At 33.5% G+C, this 17,001-nt stretch overlaps 2 protein-coding genes across 2 annotated transcripts; one reads left to right on the top strand and one right to left on the bottom strand.

The window, feature by feature from the left end:
- Positions 1–1,704: 1,704 nt before the first annotated feature.
- Positions 1,705–3,571, top strand: LOC112716425 (UDP-glycosyltransferase 74G1-like). Its single transcript, XM_025768333.3, has 3 exons — positions 1,705–1,927; positions 2,262–2,686; positions 2,749–3,571. Exons 1-3 carry the CDS (start codon positions 1,705–1,707, stop codon positions 3,484–3,486), a joined length of 1,386 nt encoding a protein of 461 aa, XP_025624118.1. The 3' UTR covers positions 3,487–3,571.
- Positions 3,572–4,980: 1,409 nt separating this feature from the next.
- On the bottom strand, positions 4,981–7,226 carry LOC112716424 (SPX domain-containing protein 4). The gene is made up of 3 exons (XM_025768332.3): positions 6,698–7,226; positions 5,859–6,030; positions 4,981–5,706 (listed from the first exon to the last, which is right to left on the bottom strand). The coding sequence occupies exons 1-3, from the start codon at positions 6,950–6,952 to the stop codon at positions 5,225–5,227; spliced, it is 909 nt and encodes a 302-aa protein (XP_025624117.1). The 5' UTR covers positions 6,953–7,226; the 3' UTR covers positions 4,981–5,224.
- Positions 7,227–17,001: the final 9,775 nt, after the last annotated feature.

The following is a 17,001-nucleotide window of genomic DNA, read 5'->3' as shown; positions in this document are numbered from 1 at the left end:
CAATAATAATAATGGCAGCTACTCCCATGAAGATGCCAAAAACATCTTCTCATGATGATCCTTGTTTAAAAAGTGTAACTTATTTATTTTGCAACACTTTAAATAAAGGTAACACTTTTACTTCAAATAAAATCAAGTCCTACAATCTATCATCCAATGGTCAAAATGATATATCTTCACATGATGACAATCATTAAATCTTCATTGGAGTAGCCACCAATAATAATCTCTTAAAACTTATTTTTTGCATAAATTATTCTTTAACATAAAAAATGATTCTTTGATTCAATTCCCTTCTTAACTCATTTTAAAATCTAGAAAAGATACGTTTTGCATTTATCTTCTTTACATATTAGTTAATTTTGCTGAAATATATATGATTAAAGTATTTATTTTAAGCTGCGTATTAAATAAATTAATTTATTTACTATCGAAAATATTTTATTGGAGTTACTATTACTTTAAGCAGACGATTTTTGTCACTTTGTATAAAAATTTAAAATTAATTGAAACCAAATATTGGAGCAATAAATTTCGAATTAAGTTTCAAAATAGTCTTTGACCGCTTATATTGAAAAACTCTCTCTTATCCTAATTTTACTATAAACGTGCCTGAAATTAAAATATTATACCATATTAATTTTCCACTCTTTTATGGTCGAATTACTTTTCATGTTGTAAGTGACATGACACATTTCTCACATTAGACTAGATAAAATGACATCCTTTTTATTTTTGTATTAAATATTTGATAAAATAATATTATATTGGACATGTGAACTGAAATCGAATATTCAAAATGTTCTAATATTCTTTGACTGGATTTTTTTTTCAAGTGTAGAAATTTTTGGACTTACTTTACATTGAAGATATAAAAGTATTTAGGATACGTGGAATATGCTAAAGTGTAGAATTTAATTTGTTGGGACATTTAATTAAGTTTCGTTAGGATATAACAAGATTGTAAGCTCATTATGTTTTTTGTTTGATATATCTGGTAAGTATTTCAATACATCACAGTTTTGTCATTGTGCACAAAAATCAATTTGAGTTAATTTAGTAGTTAACTTATTAATTCGGCCAAATAAATGTTGCAGTTCAAATTCCGTTTTAATGTAAAAAATTTTGTCCCTTTTTATACTTATTTGTTTCTAAAAAAATATATTATATCTCCCCACAATATCTTTTATATTCTTTTCTTCATTACTTACAATTTTGGGAAATTTAAGCATGTGATTTTCCAAACTATGTGAATCATTGGAAGAAAAAAAAAGGCAAAGAAAATGAAAATATTAATCTTAGCTTATAAATGTTTAAATGGAATTTAACTTATATTTTTTTGTTAACAAAGAATTTAAGGTTAATACTGTTTACCCTACTATAATAATGTAACAAAAAATTTTAGCCGTCGGGACTTATTTAAAATTATTGTAGTGAATTAAGATATGTCTTTAGACTCAATCTGTATTAATGAAATAGAATATCTTAAACTGGATGATAACATAAATAATAAGTTAGTATAGTTCTGTTTTACATTCTCAATCAATTAAAATTTACTTTTTCAGTGGAAGATGATGAATACATGTTTTATTGTATTATATATATGTACATATCCTGAATTTGCCGCCCATAATTTGTCCCTATTATACACACACACATATACATATAACAAACACAAGTAGTGTTTAATTCATTATCATAGAAATGGAGAACAATAATAATAACAGAAAGGTGCATTGTCTAATTCTATCTTTACCAGCTCAAGGTCATATCAACCCCATGATTCAATTCTCCAAACTCTTGGAACACCAAGGAATCAAAGTCACCTTTGTTTCAACCGTTTATTACTGCAAGAACTTGCATCAAGTGCCTCCAACAATTTCACTTGAGACCATTTCTGATGGCTTTGACCACACTGGCCCTTCAGGTTCTGTAAATTTATGTATTTAAAAAATAATTATTTTTACTTAAATAATATTACATAATTAGATATTTGTGTAAAAAAAATCTATTTTATATATTGTATAAAAACACACTGTAAACAACTAGATTTATGAAATTTATGAGACAACATACTCAAAATCTGCATTTTTTTGTTCGTGTTTAATATTAAAAATATTATATGTATATAAAAAAATTAATCATGTATTATAAGTAAATATATGTATTTTATATAAATAACTGAATTATTAACTGATTTTTAGTGTATAAGTCGATTAATTTATTCAATATTCGTATTTATACTTTTACAATACATACAGGTGCTAAGAACTACGGGGCTTATATGGATCACTTTTGGAGAGTTGGGCCAGAGAATCTAGCGAATCTTGTAGAGAATCTTGGTCGGAAAGGGTATCCAGTTGATTGCATAGTGTATGATGCATTCTTCCCATGGGCACTAGAAACTGCCAAGAGATTTGGGATTGTTGGTGCTGCTTTTCTCACTCAAAACATGGCGGTTAACACAACATACTATCATTTCCATTTGGGGAAGATTCAAGTTCCATTCATGGAGGAAGAGTTTTCTTTCCCAGGGTTGCCGAAACTTGATGTTGCTGACATGCCTTCTTTCTTCTTCACTTATCAGGAAAAGCCGTTTTTGCTTGATTTGTTGGTGGGTCAGTTCTCCAACATTCACAAAGCTGATTGGATTCTTTGCAATACATTCTATGACCTTGGTAAAGAGGTAATTAACAGAAAATACTCATAAGTTTAGTATGTAATCATAAACTAACAAATTACTTTCAGGTAAATGATTGGACAAGGAAATTGTGGCCGAAATATAGGACTATAGGACCAAACATACCATCAATGTTCTTAAACAAGCAACACGAAAACGACCAAGATTACGGTGCTGCAGCATTCGAGAGCGAAGATTGCATGGAATGGCTAGACAACAAACCAAAAGGTTCTGTTGTTTATGTATCATTTGGGAGTTTGGTTATGGTTGGAGAGGATCAAATAGAAGAAGTAGCCTATGCTTTAAGGGAAAGTAATGCCTACTTCTTATGGGTGGTAAGGGCCTCTGAGCAAATTAAGCTTCCCAAGGACTTTGAAAATAAATCTGAGAAGGGCTTAGTTGTAACTTGGTGCCCCCAACTAAAAGTCTTAGCTCATGAAGCTATTGCTTGTTTTGTGACACATTGTGGTTGGAACTCTACATTGGAAGCTTTGTGTTTAGGTGTTCCAATTGTTGCAATGCCACAATGGTCAGATCAAAACACAAATGCTAAGCTTATTGTAGATCTTTGGAAGATGGGAATTAGAGCTCCTATGGATGAGAACAAGATTGTGAGACAAGAAGCACTAAGACTTTGTATAAGGGAAATAATTGAGAGTGAACAAGGGAAAGAGATCAAGAATAATATGATTCAATGGAGGAATTTGGCTATAAGAGCAATTAGTGAAGGTGGAACTTCTCATGAAAGCATCAAAGAATTTGTGAATAGTTTACTTTGCCTAAATGCTACATGTCCTAAAGTATGAATTACATTGTGATTTGAACAAAAAACAATGAACTTTGCATTCACTATCCTTTGAAATGTACAATTGCCTGTTAAAAGTTGTGTAGACTTTGCCATTTTACCGATTTGAGTTCCAAATGGTGGAAGAAATAATGGTGCAAATAAATCCATCAGCAACAACTAAACGCATCTATTTGAAAATGACCTCTATAGAGATCAATGGTAGCCCCCTCTGCAAAACCATTAGTGTTACTTTGATGTATATGCCTACCAAGGAATAATCAGGAAGTAGTTTACTAGATCTAATATAAAATAAGACCTACACAATTTCTCTTATGATTTGCAAATTATGAAGCTACGGTAAAACAATCAACCTAGTTACAAGGCTTTGTTGTTAGACTAGGAAAATGAAATGATTAGTGACGAACTATTCCATTATTTGGAAATTCGCAGTAGAACTTGTATAACTTGCACAAATGAAAGGATATATAAGTTTAATTTTGAGGCATTATCAATATAAATAATTTCACAAGTCATGTGTTTAGATGATTTTTTAAGTAATAGATTTAAAAATTAATTATTTTTATTAATATGAAAATACACCATTGAATTTCTATATAGAACAAAATTAGATTCTGTATATTTTATACAGTAAAATTGTTAAGTGATGCTAGAAATATTCTCACTTTCACACCCATTTTATAAAGGTATGTTTGAGAGTGCACAGAAAAAAATGCGAGAGGCAGTGGGAGAGAACTTTATGAATTTTACTATTTAACCTCTCAAACAGCCTTCACTCGACCACTCCTCACTAGGGCTGGCAATTCATATAATGATCTCTCTGTATAGTGAAGGAAGTGAAAATTGAACCCATAACCTCTCTTATGTAATGACTTATAATAAGTGAACAACCACTAAACTAGTTAGTTAATTTAGTAATTTAGCGCATTAGTTTTTTATTTTTTATGTTATTAATACGTATAAAATTCGAAATAATTGAATTTTATATTTACTTTGAAAAAATTTGATATTTCTGTGAGTAGGATAGGGTAGGGTTTAGAATTTTAGAGTGCGGATAGGGTTAGGGTTGAGAGATTGGCAACCCGCGAGTAGAATAGGGTAGAGTTTTAATGAAATTTTCAACTCGCGGGTAGGGTAGGGTACCCATTGCCAGCCCTACTCATCACCTTTCTCTTTACTTATTATTTATTAATAACCACTCCTTTTCATCACCTAAGAACAACCTACACTGAAGTTTCTCTTGGCCATTCATTGGAACTCCCTCTTTCATCAATCTCCACATCATAGCCTTATGTAGAATTAAGTAGGAAAAACCAAACATACTATAAAAGTTAAACATCTTTGACACACATACAGAAAATGCATAGAAAATTTGTCACTGCCAACACTATTACATTATAACATCACATGTCAGCATTGTTTTGCTTGAGTAATCATATAAGAGCATAAAAGATGATCCAGAGATGCAAAAGGAAGCTAACTGAAAACATACAGCTACAAAGCAAAACCATTACAATTGTTTATTACAACAGTGAGTTAAAAACTTCTGTTACTTTCAATTCAGCATTTGTTTTTTTGTACATGTATCTTAGACGTAAATGCATATCTCATTTGTTATGTTAATTTATTGTATTTAAACAAAGAGGCAAAGTCATATTTCATACAGTTTCAATGAACAAGCCTCAAACAACAATCCAAAGAAAAAAATACAGGAAACAACCTCAAAAGAAAAAGTCATCTTACGAAGAGTCAGGATCTTTAACAGTGCTTTCCTCATTATGTAAGGTAGCTGGAGAATTCGTTGCAGAGTTTTCGGCTGTTACAGCACCAGTACTATCAGCATCTTGGTTGTTAAAGAGGGAAGAAAATGAAAATGGATTGCTCGTGGAGCTTTCTTTCTGAAGACCCTTTATTGCTTTCATAGCAGCAAGAGTGCTACGATATATGTACACTGTTTCCTCTCCAAGAGTAGAGGATGCATCTGGTAAGACATTTGTTGTATTATCTTCAAGTGATTTAGACTGATTTTCTGGAGCAGGATTTGATTGAATTACTTCTTCTTGCAAGGGAAAGAGACGTTCAAGATTTTCTTCACATTCATGAACTAGCCTCGTTAGAGGTTCGGTTGTGAAAACAGGTTGACGAAGAACAAGTTGCGTAAAGGGAAGGCGCAGGACGCCACCAGTTCTTTTATCATACTTCTTCAAAATTTTTATTAGTCCTGTTGAAGTGGAAACATGTTAATGGTGTCGGAATCAATGATTACCTAACTAAAACTGCATATGGCATATATTCAAAAAACTTCAAAATAAAATAGGAGAAGATAACCACCAAAGAATATTTTCTTACATATTATTTAAGTAGATGATATACCTGCAAAGTTTAAGGAACTGTAGTTTTTGAGAAGCACCATCTCTCCATGGATGGTGACTAAGTCCTTCCTGATTCCCATCATTTCTTCACTGAACTCATCCTCATACTCGGAAGTGTACCTTTCACTCTGACTGCTTTTTTCTTTAAGTCTCTCAATTCTTTCTTTCAACTCCTATTCACAATTAGAAACAAAAATCAGGAAAGAAACAGTTTATAGCAAAAGATAGTATTATAATATTTATAATACAAAGATATTCTTGAGGATTTAACAATTTAACCAATTTCTTTTACACGAACTTTCAATCCAGCAATTAAACAGTTGGATTTAGTATAGAATTCAAGGATGAAGGTTGAACGATGAATCCCTAAAGTAGTACAACAACAACAACCACAACAAAGCCTTATCCCACTACATAGTTCAGACGACGCCATTGAGCTTGAAGCCCTAAAGTAGTAAATCATATCACAGATTATAGCTATTTACAGCATATTCTCCTTATACAATTACTTGGTACTCACTGTACTTTTTTTTTTCAGTGTAGCATTTGTAGATGGAACCCATGCTTGGAAGAGAAAATTACTGTTGCTTAATCAAGATTGCAGGGTCTAATTGTTACTTGGTTTTGCTAACACATATCAAATTACACTATCTACCTTCAGTGTTTGCAATAGTCACTGAATTCGATAAAGCTAAGACATGTTCTCAGAGCACTCAATTATTCAAACTTGAAACACAATTTGTTAACCAACAATTATAGATTAAGTTGCATAAACACATCCAAAACTAAGGGTTCTTGAATTTATCGTTCTAAACCTAACCAAAAGACAAAATTAAGAACCTGGAAGCGGATAACAAACTCCTCCTCCTTATCAACATAGAAATCATTGAACTTGTCAAGCTCGTCGTTGAGAATCGTGACGAACCAGGCTTCAAGGTGGGTGAAAGAAGAGGGATTGATGGGAGCGTTGTTGGTGTGGTTGGAAGAAGGAAGGTTCTTGAGAAGCTTCTTGAGAGGCTTGTAGCACAAGAATTTGTCCCTCCACTCAGGGATTGTGTCCTCCAAATGAGTCTTGAATTCCTTGCCGAACTTCATTGTTGAAACTCGAAGAACAAGAATGGATTTGGGGTTTGCATATTAATTATTTGGAGAGAGGGGGAGAGAGAGAGAGAGAGCAAAGTGGGAAGTGGAAGATTCCAAAATGGATGCAAGGTGTAGGATAGAAGAATCTAGGTATTGGGAATATTTTCATATTAAATTGTGGAATGTGGCGGTGGACCAGAGACCCTTTTTGGTTTTTGCTTCTCTGTGAAAACCGGAGCAAACGCCAAAGCATCAAAAATTCAAAATGCTTGTTAAATTTTCACTCGATCATTGATAAAAAAAATTAGCTTGTATTTGGTTTATATTTTTATTTTTATTTTCATTTTTAATATTTTTTGTTATTTAATTTTATAAAAAATAAATTTTATTTTTTATTTTTATTTTTTTATAAATTCTAAAAATTAAAAAATATTAAAAATAAAAATATAAACCAAAAGCACTGTTGATTTTCATATGGTACCATGATAAAAAGTTATATAAATAATTAATCATGTGTTATTATAGGATGAAAATAATTAATTTGTAATTTATTATTTAAAAAATTATCTAAATATAAATTTATTTAAATAATTTTATATTATTAATGTATTAAAATTACACCCTAATTAAAATTAATTTCTAAACCTTTATTTCATAATCAGGAGCATATTTGGGTTAATTTTTTTCTTATAGCGTTGAAGTGAGAGAATGATAGATGGATTTTTTTGAAATAAAATAAAAAAAATATTTTTTTTAAAATTTTATTTTTTAACTTTAATTTTTTAAATATGTTTTTTTTAATTTAGAGCAAGTTTTGGTTTTGGAAAAAATTGAGATGAAGTTTAGCGGAAGTTAAGCAAATTCTATAAAAATTATAGAGTTCGTCAAGTGGGGAAACTTGCCTTAAATCTTAAAAAGAAACCGTATTTAAAAAATTAAAATTAAAAAATAAAATTTTAAAAATATTTTTTTTTTATTTCAGAAAAAATCCCAATGATAGATATCTTGTCCAATAAAGAGTTTTACTTTCACAAAAACACGAGCGAAGATTAATTGAAGGTTCTATTTGCATATTTTAATTTTTTTTTATAAGGTATATTTTTTGTTTTTAAAATTTGTCAAAAATTTTAAAAATATTTTTATGTTTTATTTTATTTTGATTTTATTCTAAAATTTTTTTATTTATATTAAATATATTTCTAATAATTAAATTTTAAAAAAATTTAAGATTAATCTAACAATAATACATGATAAATATGTTTGATTTGCTTGTGTTAAAAGTTATTCCTATGAATTTTTTTTTTTTGAATTGGTCATAATTTTTTTGACAAATTAATCGTTAGGAATAAATTTGATTAAAATAAAAAATTTTTAAGACAAAATTAAAAAAAAAATAAAATTTAAAAATATTTTTAAAATTTTTAATAAATTTTAAAAACAAAAGATATATTTTACCATTTTCTTTTAAATTCATCGCATTGAAATTGTATGGTAAGATTTTGCCTTTTCATAATAAAATATTATTTCAAAGTAAATCAAACAATTGGATTTAAGCTTTAAAATTTTAATTTGATACAAATCAAGCTCTTCAATTTTAGTTCTCTTAAATCTCATAGTTTATTTTATTTTATCAAATCGAATGATTCCATTTCTATTCTTAAACTATGTCACACTTAGGCTTTATTTGAATATAAGAAAGAAAATAGAAGGAAAAAAAATAAGAAGAAAGAAAATGGAAAATGAAAAAAAAAAAGTAGAGTTATTTGTGTGTTGTTTGATTGAAGAAAAAATAGATGGAAAAAAAATAGAGAAAAATTTTTTGTTTATTTGAATGGAAAGAAAAGTAAAAAAAAGAAAATCATAATAATATAAAATTACATTAATATCTTTATAATTAAATAAACTATAAATATTTTTATTTATATTTCATAAATATTTAAAATATTATAATTTTATCTAATACATATATAATTTTTAAATATAAATCTCTATTATAATAATATATTAAAATTATTGTTACGGTGGGTAACCGGAGATTAATGGATTGGATGGTGTTGGTTGGCCCAATCGCTTGAAAGAAGAAGCCTTCGAGTGGGTCTGCACCTCGGGGCCTCCGTCCGACTTGCTCGTATAAGGAGAAGGGGGTGGTACCTGCAAGGACACTCCAATGCCTAAGTCAGCACGGGGTTAAGCAGGTTTAGAATGTATTGGAACTTAGAGATACCTGAGGGGTGTTAGCGTATTTATAGTGGCGAACCAATAACCACCGTTGGAGTAGTGCCACCCTTTTAGGGTGTTAACCGTCCCTTTATCTTAGGGAGGTTAAGATATGGCTCTGTAAAGTAGGTAAAGAGATTCTTGGGGCAGTTACTCTTTTGAATGAGTGTTTATCTGCCAGCTAACCCTCGTACCCGACTTCTTTATAGCAAGTCGTGGTGAGTACCGACTTCATAAGACGAAGATTGGTACTGGGTGAGGCCCAACCCTTTGGTTTAGACCTTTTGCTTAATCCTGGGCCTTTATTATTGGGTCAGGGTATGAACAGTGCCCCTACTCGAGCCCAATTTTCTTTTCAAGATTTGGGTTCGAGTATTCTACTCGGGATCGTTGTCGACTTGTAGGAGGACCGACGTGATAATCTGAAACCGACGTGGCTTTTCGTAGCCTTTCGGTTCTGACAGTTACGTCTAATCAAGCGTCGTGTCCGTTAGGGATGTGCGTAGGGATTGATGGCCTTGGTAACGGTGCATTCTCATTAATGGCTGCCCCGCTTTTACCATTATGCCCCTAACGTGCCTATAAATACTTTCTCTTTCTTTCCTTGTCTCGTTTCTTTGATTTTTCAAATTTTCACTTTCATCCGTGAAGCATTTTCATATCGGTTTGTGGGACTTTTTTCGTTGAAGGCTTTTCATCCTCTCCTACCTTTTTCCGGCAAAGGTTGGTTCTTTCTCCTCTCCCTCTGTTAATTGCTTTTGCTTGCATGTTTTTTGTTTTCTTTGGAGAGGGAGAAGTGACGTTGTAGGCTTCTGTTAAGTTTCGTATCCCCTTAGGGACTCTCGTTTTTTATTCTTTTTCTTTTTTCCTTTGTAGGTTTTCGTCGCATTTTTAGAAAAAATGTCTTCTGTAGAAGTTCTTGCTCAGTGGGTTGATGTTACGGTCCTGGGGGAGGAACCCTTGGTTGATGCCGAGTTCATCACCCATCTTCGCACTCATCATCGCCTTTGTACTCTTGAGGAGGATGAGCCCAAGTATGAGTTGGTGGTCCCGGGTCTGGAAGACCGGGTTTGTTTTGGGAGGGATTCCGAGGAGGTCCCTCATTTTTTTTATATGTATGAGAGCATGATTACCCGTTTGGGTGTTTTTCTTCCATTTTCTGAATTTGAAATGGCTGTTTTGCGCCACTGTCGTGTTGCCCCTACCCAACTTCACCCCAACTCTTGGAATTTTTTGAAAATTTATCAATTTATAAGTCACGCTTTGGACTTTCCGACTTCTTTGAGGATTTTCTTCTATCTTTTCCACATGACTAAGCCCTTCAGTGGGTTAAATAACAAGCAGCAATGAGTGTCTTTCCGAGCCATACAAGGTCGGAGAATCTTCACCCTTTTTGACGAATCCTTCCATGACTTTAAAAATTATTTTTTCAAAGTGCAAGCTGTAGAGGGTGACAAACCCCAATTTGACGGTTTATTTTGTATTGAATTTAGAGTATTTTGATAACCTTTTGCCACATTTAGCCTATGAATTAGCATGGTTTTGTTATCTCTCCCATATTTGTGCTTAAGTGTAAAAACATGCTTTTTAAGCCGTATTTTGATGAATTCTAATTTCTCCTTGATTCCATAAGATGCCTTGATGTGTTTGCTAGTAATTCCAGGATTGAAATAGGCTAAGCATGGATCAAAGAAGCAAGGGAGAAAGCATGCAAATGGAGAGAAGCACAAAAAGCCAAAGAATTGATCTAGGCCATGCACGCGTACGCGCACAAGGCGCTCGCGCGCACATTGCAGAAGCGACCAGGGACGCGCACGCGTACCGTGCGCGCACGCATCAGTGACCGCACATGACCTCATTAATGCAACACGTGCCTGGTGATTTGAGAGGGTTTCTGAACCCATTTTTGGCGCCAATTGCTAGGAAAAAGGAATAAAAAGGATCAAGGATTGAGGGAAAGGCATGTGGTTGAACCTAGGGAATCATATAGCACAATTAGGATTAGTTTAGAGAGAGAAGCTCTCACTTCTCTCTAGAATTAGGATTAGGTTTAGGTTAATCTCCCTCTTAGATCTAGGTTTAATTCATGCTTTGATTCACTTTTCATCCACCAATTCTTAATATTCTCCTCTCCTTCTTTCTAGTAATGTGCTTTAATAATTGTAATTCTTCATTTTGTTTTGGATAGATTGTTGCCCCTTTGTTTTCTTTCAATAATGCAATTAGAGGTAATTCATGATAATTGTGATTTCCTTTATTGTTGTTGATTAATTCTTTGCAATAATTGTTGTTAGATTCTATTCTTGTTATCAATTCATTATGCTTTTCTTTTATGCCTTCCAAGTGTTTGATGAAATGCTTGGTTGGGTCTTAGTGTAGGTTTTGTTCCTCTTGGCCTAGGTAGAGTAATTAGTGACTCTTGAGTTATCTAATTCCTTTGTTGATTGATAATTAGAAGTTGCTACTTGATTTGAATGCCTCTAAAACTAGTCTTTCCCTTAGGAGTTGATTAGGACTTGAGGAATCAAATTGATTCATCCACTTGACTTTCCTTCATGGTTAGAGGTTAACTAAGTGGTAGTAATGAACAATTCTCATCACAATTGAGAAGGATAACTAGGATAGAACTTCTAATTTTCATACCTTGCCAAGAGCCTTTTATAGTTGTTAGTTTATTTTCATTGCCATTTACTTTCATGCCTCTTATCAAAACCCCAAAACAACCCAAACCAATAACAAGACATTTTATTGTAATTCCTAGGGAGAACGACCCGAGGTTTGAATACTTCGGTTTATAAATTTAGGGGTTTGTTTTAGTGACAAACAACTTTTTGTATGAGAGGATTATTGCTTGGTTTAGAAACTATACTTCGACGAGATTTTATTTGAGAAATTCTAAACCGTCAAAAATCCAATCATCAAAATGGCGCCGTTGCCGGGGAATTGCAATGGTGTTATGTTATTGGTTATTGTACATATGTGAATAGTGTAAATATTTTTGCTTTTTGCTTCATTTGCTAGTGTAGAATTTTATTTTCTCGTTCCACCATGAATTCTCACTTTGGCTATGAGTTTGGTTCTAATTATGTTGTAGGTAATGAGAGCTTCAATGAAGAGATGCATCAAGGATGGAACAATCAAAGGTGGGAGAAGTCATATGCATATGACCAATCCTCATGGCAACAACCTCCACCAATACACTATGAAGAAGAGCCATTTTATGATGCATATCAATCCAATGGCTATGGTGAATCACCTTGTGACTTTCAAGAACCACCACCATATGCCTATGAACCATATCCTCAACATCAACCTCAACCATACTCACAAGCCTTTCCATATCAAGCACCTTCCTATAATCCATATCCACCATATGACCAATCATCCATACCATATTTTTATGACCGTTTTGAGCAAGAACCCTTAGAACCACCTCAATGCACACCACCTCCACAATTTTACCAAGAGGAACCACTTTCCTACCATGAACCCCCTCTCCAAAATGATGAACCTTCCTACCCACCACAAGCCCCATTAGACGATTCTCTCACTTTGTTACTTCAAGGACAAGAAGCCATGAAGCGGGATACACTTGAGTTTGTGACCAATTTGACGACGGTGGTGCACACTTTAGCCCACCAATGTTTGAATATTCAAGGTACTCCCGTAACCACGTGTGAAAAGTCCAAAGAAGAGCATAGCATGAAGGAGATATTGGAAACTCCGGTGGAAAATGAGGAATGCCACTTTGTATTAGAACAATTGGAGAAGCCTATGATTATTGAAGAAAAGAAAGAAGCGGTTGAAGACTTAGGAGATGCGGAACCTCCTTGGGAAGCTAAAATCATAGAAAATCCTTCCGAGGAGAGTGAATTTGATGTTGAGGAGGAGAGTGCACAACCTCCAAAGCATGTCATCGTTGGAGACTTGGAAGAGGCTTATCAAGAGATGGATTCAATCATGGATGAATTTCTCTTTACAATGGAAACCTCTCCCATCGGACATGAAGTTGAAATTATAAAAGAATGTGCACAACCTCCCATACCCTTGGTGAACAATGAAGAAGAGAGTGAATCAAAAGAGATCTACCAAGGAGAGAACATTGGCATGGTGTACATTGAAATTGAAGAATATGAAGAGGCTGATCAAGAGATGGATTCATTCATCAATGAATTTCTATCCAAAATTGAATCACCTCCCATTAGGCAAGAAATCAAAGTTCTTGAAGACAACACTAAGCCAAGTGAAAAAGGGAAAAAGGTTAAAATTGAAGAAGCTTGTGAAGAGGTGGAAACAACTAAAGAAGAGCCTAAAGAAGTAGACCTTGCATTGTCTAAGTGTGGGGAAGTCTTCCTTCCCAAGTCACCATACAACACAACATTCAAGTGGGTAAAATTTCTATCCCTAAGCTTTACTTTCTCACTTGAATATGGTTTAATTGAAAATGATGGTCAACTTAGAGCTCTTTGTGGAACTAAAAGCAAAAATGAGTTATGTAGTGGTTGCAAGTTAGGAATTAAGCTCATTAAGGTCAAAGCTTCAAAGTATAGGAACGATGATTGGAAGAATGTCACTTTACAAGGGTGTCGAAGGAAGACTTGGTATGTTAAAGAGAATTCTATATGTCAACCACCCGGAAAGCAAAAGTGTGAAGAGCAAATTGAAGACGGGTGTGAGGATAAGATATGGGATCCCGGTTCGCTAGGTGAAGACCAACTATGGGGACTCATATCTTGGGTAGAACTCTGCCCAAGCTGGATGAAGACGGTTGGAAATTCTGTCAACCAATTGAGGAGCAAAGATCCTTGGAGATTCAAGGATGAGTACAAACATAAGCCACCATGACAACAAACATCTCAAAATGTCCAACTTAAGGACTTAAACTAAAAGTGCTAGGTGGGAGATACCCCACCATGGTAAACTCTTTCCACTCTCTTTTAAATTGCTCAATAAGTGATTTGAGTTACCATTGTAGGTAGATGTTTCACATAAATTTGTTTGTACAACTTAATTGTTAGCTTAGTCACATGTATGTTGTGTTTAGTAGTAGATGAATAACATCAAATTGCATTTTTGTGAACTGTTTGATGATTGATTCAATAAGGAGTTGTGAACAGTATGAGGAGCACCCAGCAAAATTTTTCTAAAAAAAAAAAAAGAAGAAGAAGAAGAGGGGGTGGACGCGCGCGCAACATGTACGCGCACGCGTCCCTGAGAGGATCCACCACCATACACATACCCGAGAGTTGGGCCTCTCTTGGGCAAACCTTATGCCCTGAGCCCAACATGACCCACGCGGACGCGTACTACGTGCGTGCGCGCCAATTATGAGGACATGGATGTTTGCGCGGACGCGCACTAGCCGCGTCCGCGTCGATTCGCTGATGCCAGTTTTTTAGGCCAAGCCTCAGAGAGTTGAGCCAGTTCTGGGCCATCTTTAAGCCCCTGGCCCAACTCAAACTGCGCGGACGCGTACATGCCGCGCGCGCGCAGGTCTGGTGGCGCAACTTCCAGGCCATTTTTCAGAAAGTTAGGCCTGAGTTGGGCCAACTCTAAGCCCCTAGCCCAACTCCATGCACGCGTGCGCACACAGTACGCGCACGCGTCCTTGCCCATTTTGCTCATCCACGCTTCAGCGCGTTGTACGCGCACGCGTAGGTCCCAAGTTTTCTTAATGGACGCGGACGCGCAAGGTACGTGGACGCGCAAGGTACGCGTACGCGTCGATTCAAAAATGAGATAACCCTAATGCGCGACGCACACTGCACAGTCGCGCACACTATTTTCCCAACCCCCATTTCCTTCTTCCTCCTATCTTCTGCCATAACCGCCACAGCTCCGCCGGCGGCCATCACCGGACGACCATACCTTCCTCAATCCCTATCTCTCACCACCACTAATCCCTATCTCTCTCTGTCTCACCCATCTAGTTCGCAGCAGCCACCTCTGCTCCGCCGCGGTTCCATCATCACCGCCGGCGACTCTCTTCCTCCACCCACTCGCCATTCTCTCTCTTTCATCCACTCTCTCTCTCCGTCTCGCAGCCTCTCACCCTCACAGCTGTCCGTCACAACCACCGTAGCAGCCCCCACCGCCGCTACTCTTCTGCCACCACCGCCGCAGTTTACGGCGGCGCAACTTCTGGTCCTATTGCCCTACCCCCATTTTTCCTTCCTTTATTCGTTCCCCTGCTCCCAGGTTTTTGCGCCAACTCTGCTTGTTTTGATTTTCCGTTTCTATTACTTACTGTTAATTGCTCGTAGTTAGTTAGAATTAGAACTTTGTATGTTAGGTTAGTTAGAAATAATTGCGGTTAGGTAGTTAGGGCTGGATAGAGGATTCTAGGCTTGATAATTGCTCCGTATGTGCATATTTGCTGCTTGCTCCCTTGGGTACTGTATGTTGGTTTCGGGTTGCTATTTCATGCGATATGTGTTGCTAAATAATATCTGTTTGCTGCTGTGCGTGATTGATGTTGCCTTCTTGCTATTCGTGCTATTTTATTAAAAATGCTTGTTAAATTTTCACTCGATCATTGATAAAAAAATTAGCTTGTATTTGGTTTATATTTTTATTTTATTTTATTTTTAATATTTTTTGTTATTTAATTTTATAAAAAATAATTTTTTTATTTTTTTATAAATTCTAAAAATTAAAAAATATTAAAAATAAAAATATAAACCAAAAGCACTGTTGATTTTCATATGGTATCATGAATAAAAAGTTATATAAATAATTAATCATGTGTTATTATAGGATGAAAATAATTAATTTGTAATTTATTATTTAAAAAATTATCTAAATATAAATTTATTTAAATAATTTTATATTATTAATATATTAAAATTACACCCTAATTAAAATTAATTTCTAAACCTTTATTTCATAATCAGGAGCATATTTGGGTTAATTTTTTTCTTATAGCGTTGAAGTGAGAGAATGATAGATGGATTTTTTTGAAATAAAATAAAAAAATATTATTTTTTAAAATTTTATTTTTTAATTTTAATTTTTTAAATATGTTTTTTTTTTAATTTAGAGCAAGTTTTGGTTTTGAAAAAGATTGAGGTGAAGTTTGGCGGAAATTAAGCAAATTCTATAAAAATTATAGAGTTCGTCAAGTGGGCGAACTTGCCTTAAATCTTAAAAAAACGTATTTAAAAAATTAAAATTAAAAAATAAAATTTTAAAAAATTTTTTTTTTCAGAAAAAATCCCAATGATAGATATCTTGTCCAATAAAGAGTTTTACTTTCACAAAAACATGAGCGAAGATTAATTGAAGTTTCTATTTGCATATTTTAATTTTTTTTTCATAAGGTATATTTTTTGCTTTTAAAATTTGTCAAAAATTTTAAAAATATTTTTATGTTTTATTTTATTTTGATTTTATTCTAAAATTTTTTTATTTATATTAAATATATTCTTAATAATTAAATTTTAAAAAAATTTAAAATTAATCTAACAATAATACATGATAAATATGTTTGATTTGCTTGTATTAAAAGTTATTTCTATGAATTTTTTTTGAATTGGTCATCATTTTTTGACAAATTAATCGTTAGGAATAAATTTGATTAAAATACAAAATTTTTAAGACAAAACTAAAAGAAAATAAAATTTAAAAATATTTTTAAAATTTTTAATAAATTTTAAAAACAAAAGATATATTTTATCATTTTCTTTTAAATTCATCGCATTGAAATTGTATGGTAAGATTTTGCCTTTTCATAATAAAATATTATTTCAAAGTAAATCAAACAATTGGATTTAAGATTTAAAATTTTAATTTGATACAAATCAAGCTCTTCAATTTTAGTTCTCTTAAATCTCATAGTTTATTTT

The sequence above is a fragment of the Arachis hypogaea genome, chromosome 10 (genome assembly GCF_003086295.3).
Source record: "Arachis hypogaea cultivar Tifrunner chromosome 10, arahy.Tifrunner.gnm2.J5K5, whole genome shotgun sequence".
NCBI lineage: Eukaryota > Viridiplantae > Streptophyta > Magnoliopsida > Fabales > Fabaceae > Arachis > Arachis hypogaea.
This window is presented reverse-complemented; position numbering and strand designations above follow the sequence as displayed.

What these genes read in the sequence shown, in the direction of transcription:
- LOC112716425 (XM_025768333.3), top strand. Translation starts at nt 1,705, where the DNA reads ATGGAGAACAATAATAATAACAGAAAGGTGCATTGTCTAATTCTATCT. An exon ending in TGACCACACTGGCCCTTCAG is followed by an intron (nt 1,928 to 2,261) that starts GTTCTGTAAATT and finishes CAATACATACAG; the next exon opens with GTGCTAAGAACTACGGGGCT. An exon ending in TCTATGACCTTGGTAAAGAG is followed by an intron (nt 2,687 to 2,748) that starts GTAATTAACAGA and finishes AATTACTTTCAG; the next exon opens with GTAAATGATTGGACAAGGAA.
- LOC112716424 (XM_025768332.3), bottom strand. Translation starts at nt 6,952, where the DNA reads ATGAAGTTCGGCAAGGAATTCAAGACTCATTTGGAGGACACAATCCCT. An exon ending in AGTTTGTTATCCGCTTCCAG is followed by an intron (nt 6,031 to 6,697) that starts GTTCTTAATTTT and finishes AATTGTGAATAG; the next exon opens with GAGTTGAAAGAAAGAATTGA. An exon ending in CAGTTCCTTAAACTTTGCAG is followed by an intron (nt 5,707 to 5,858) that starts GTATATCATCTA and finishes CCACTTCAACAG; the next exon opens with GACTAATAAAAATTTTGAAG.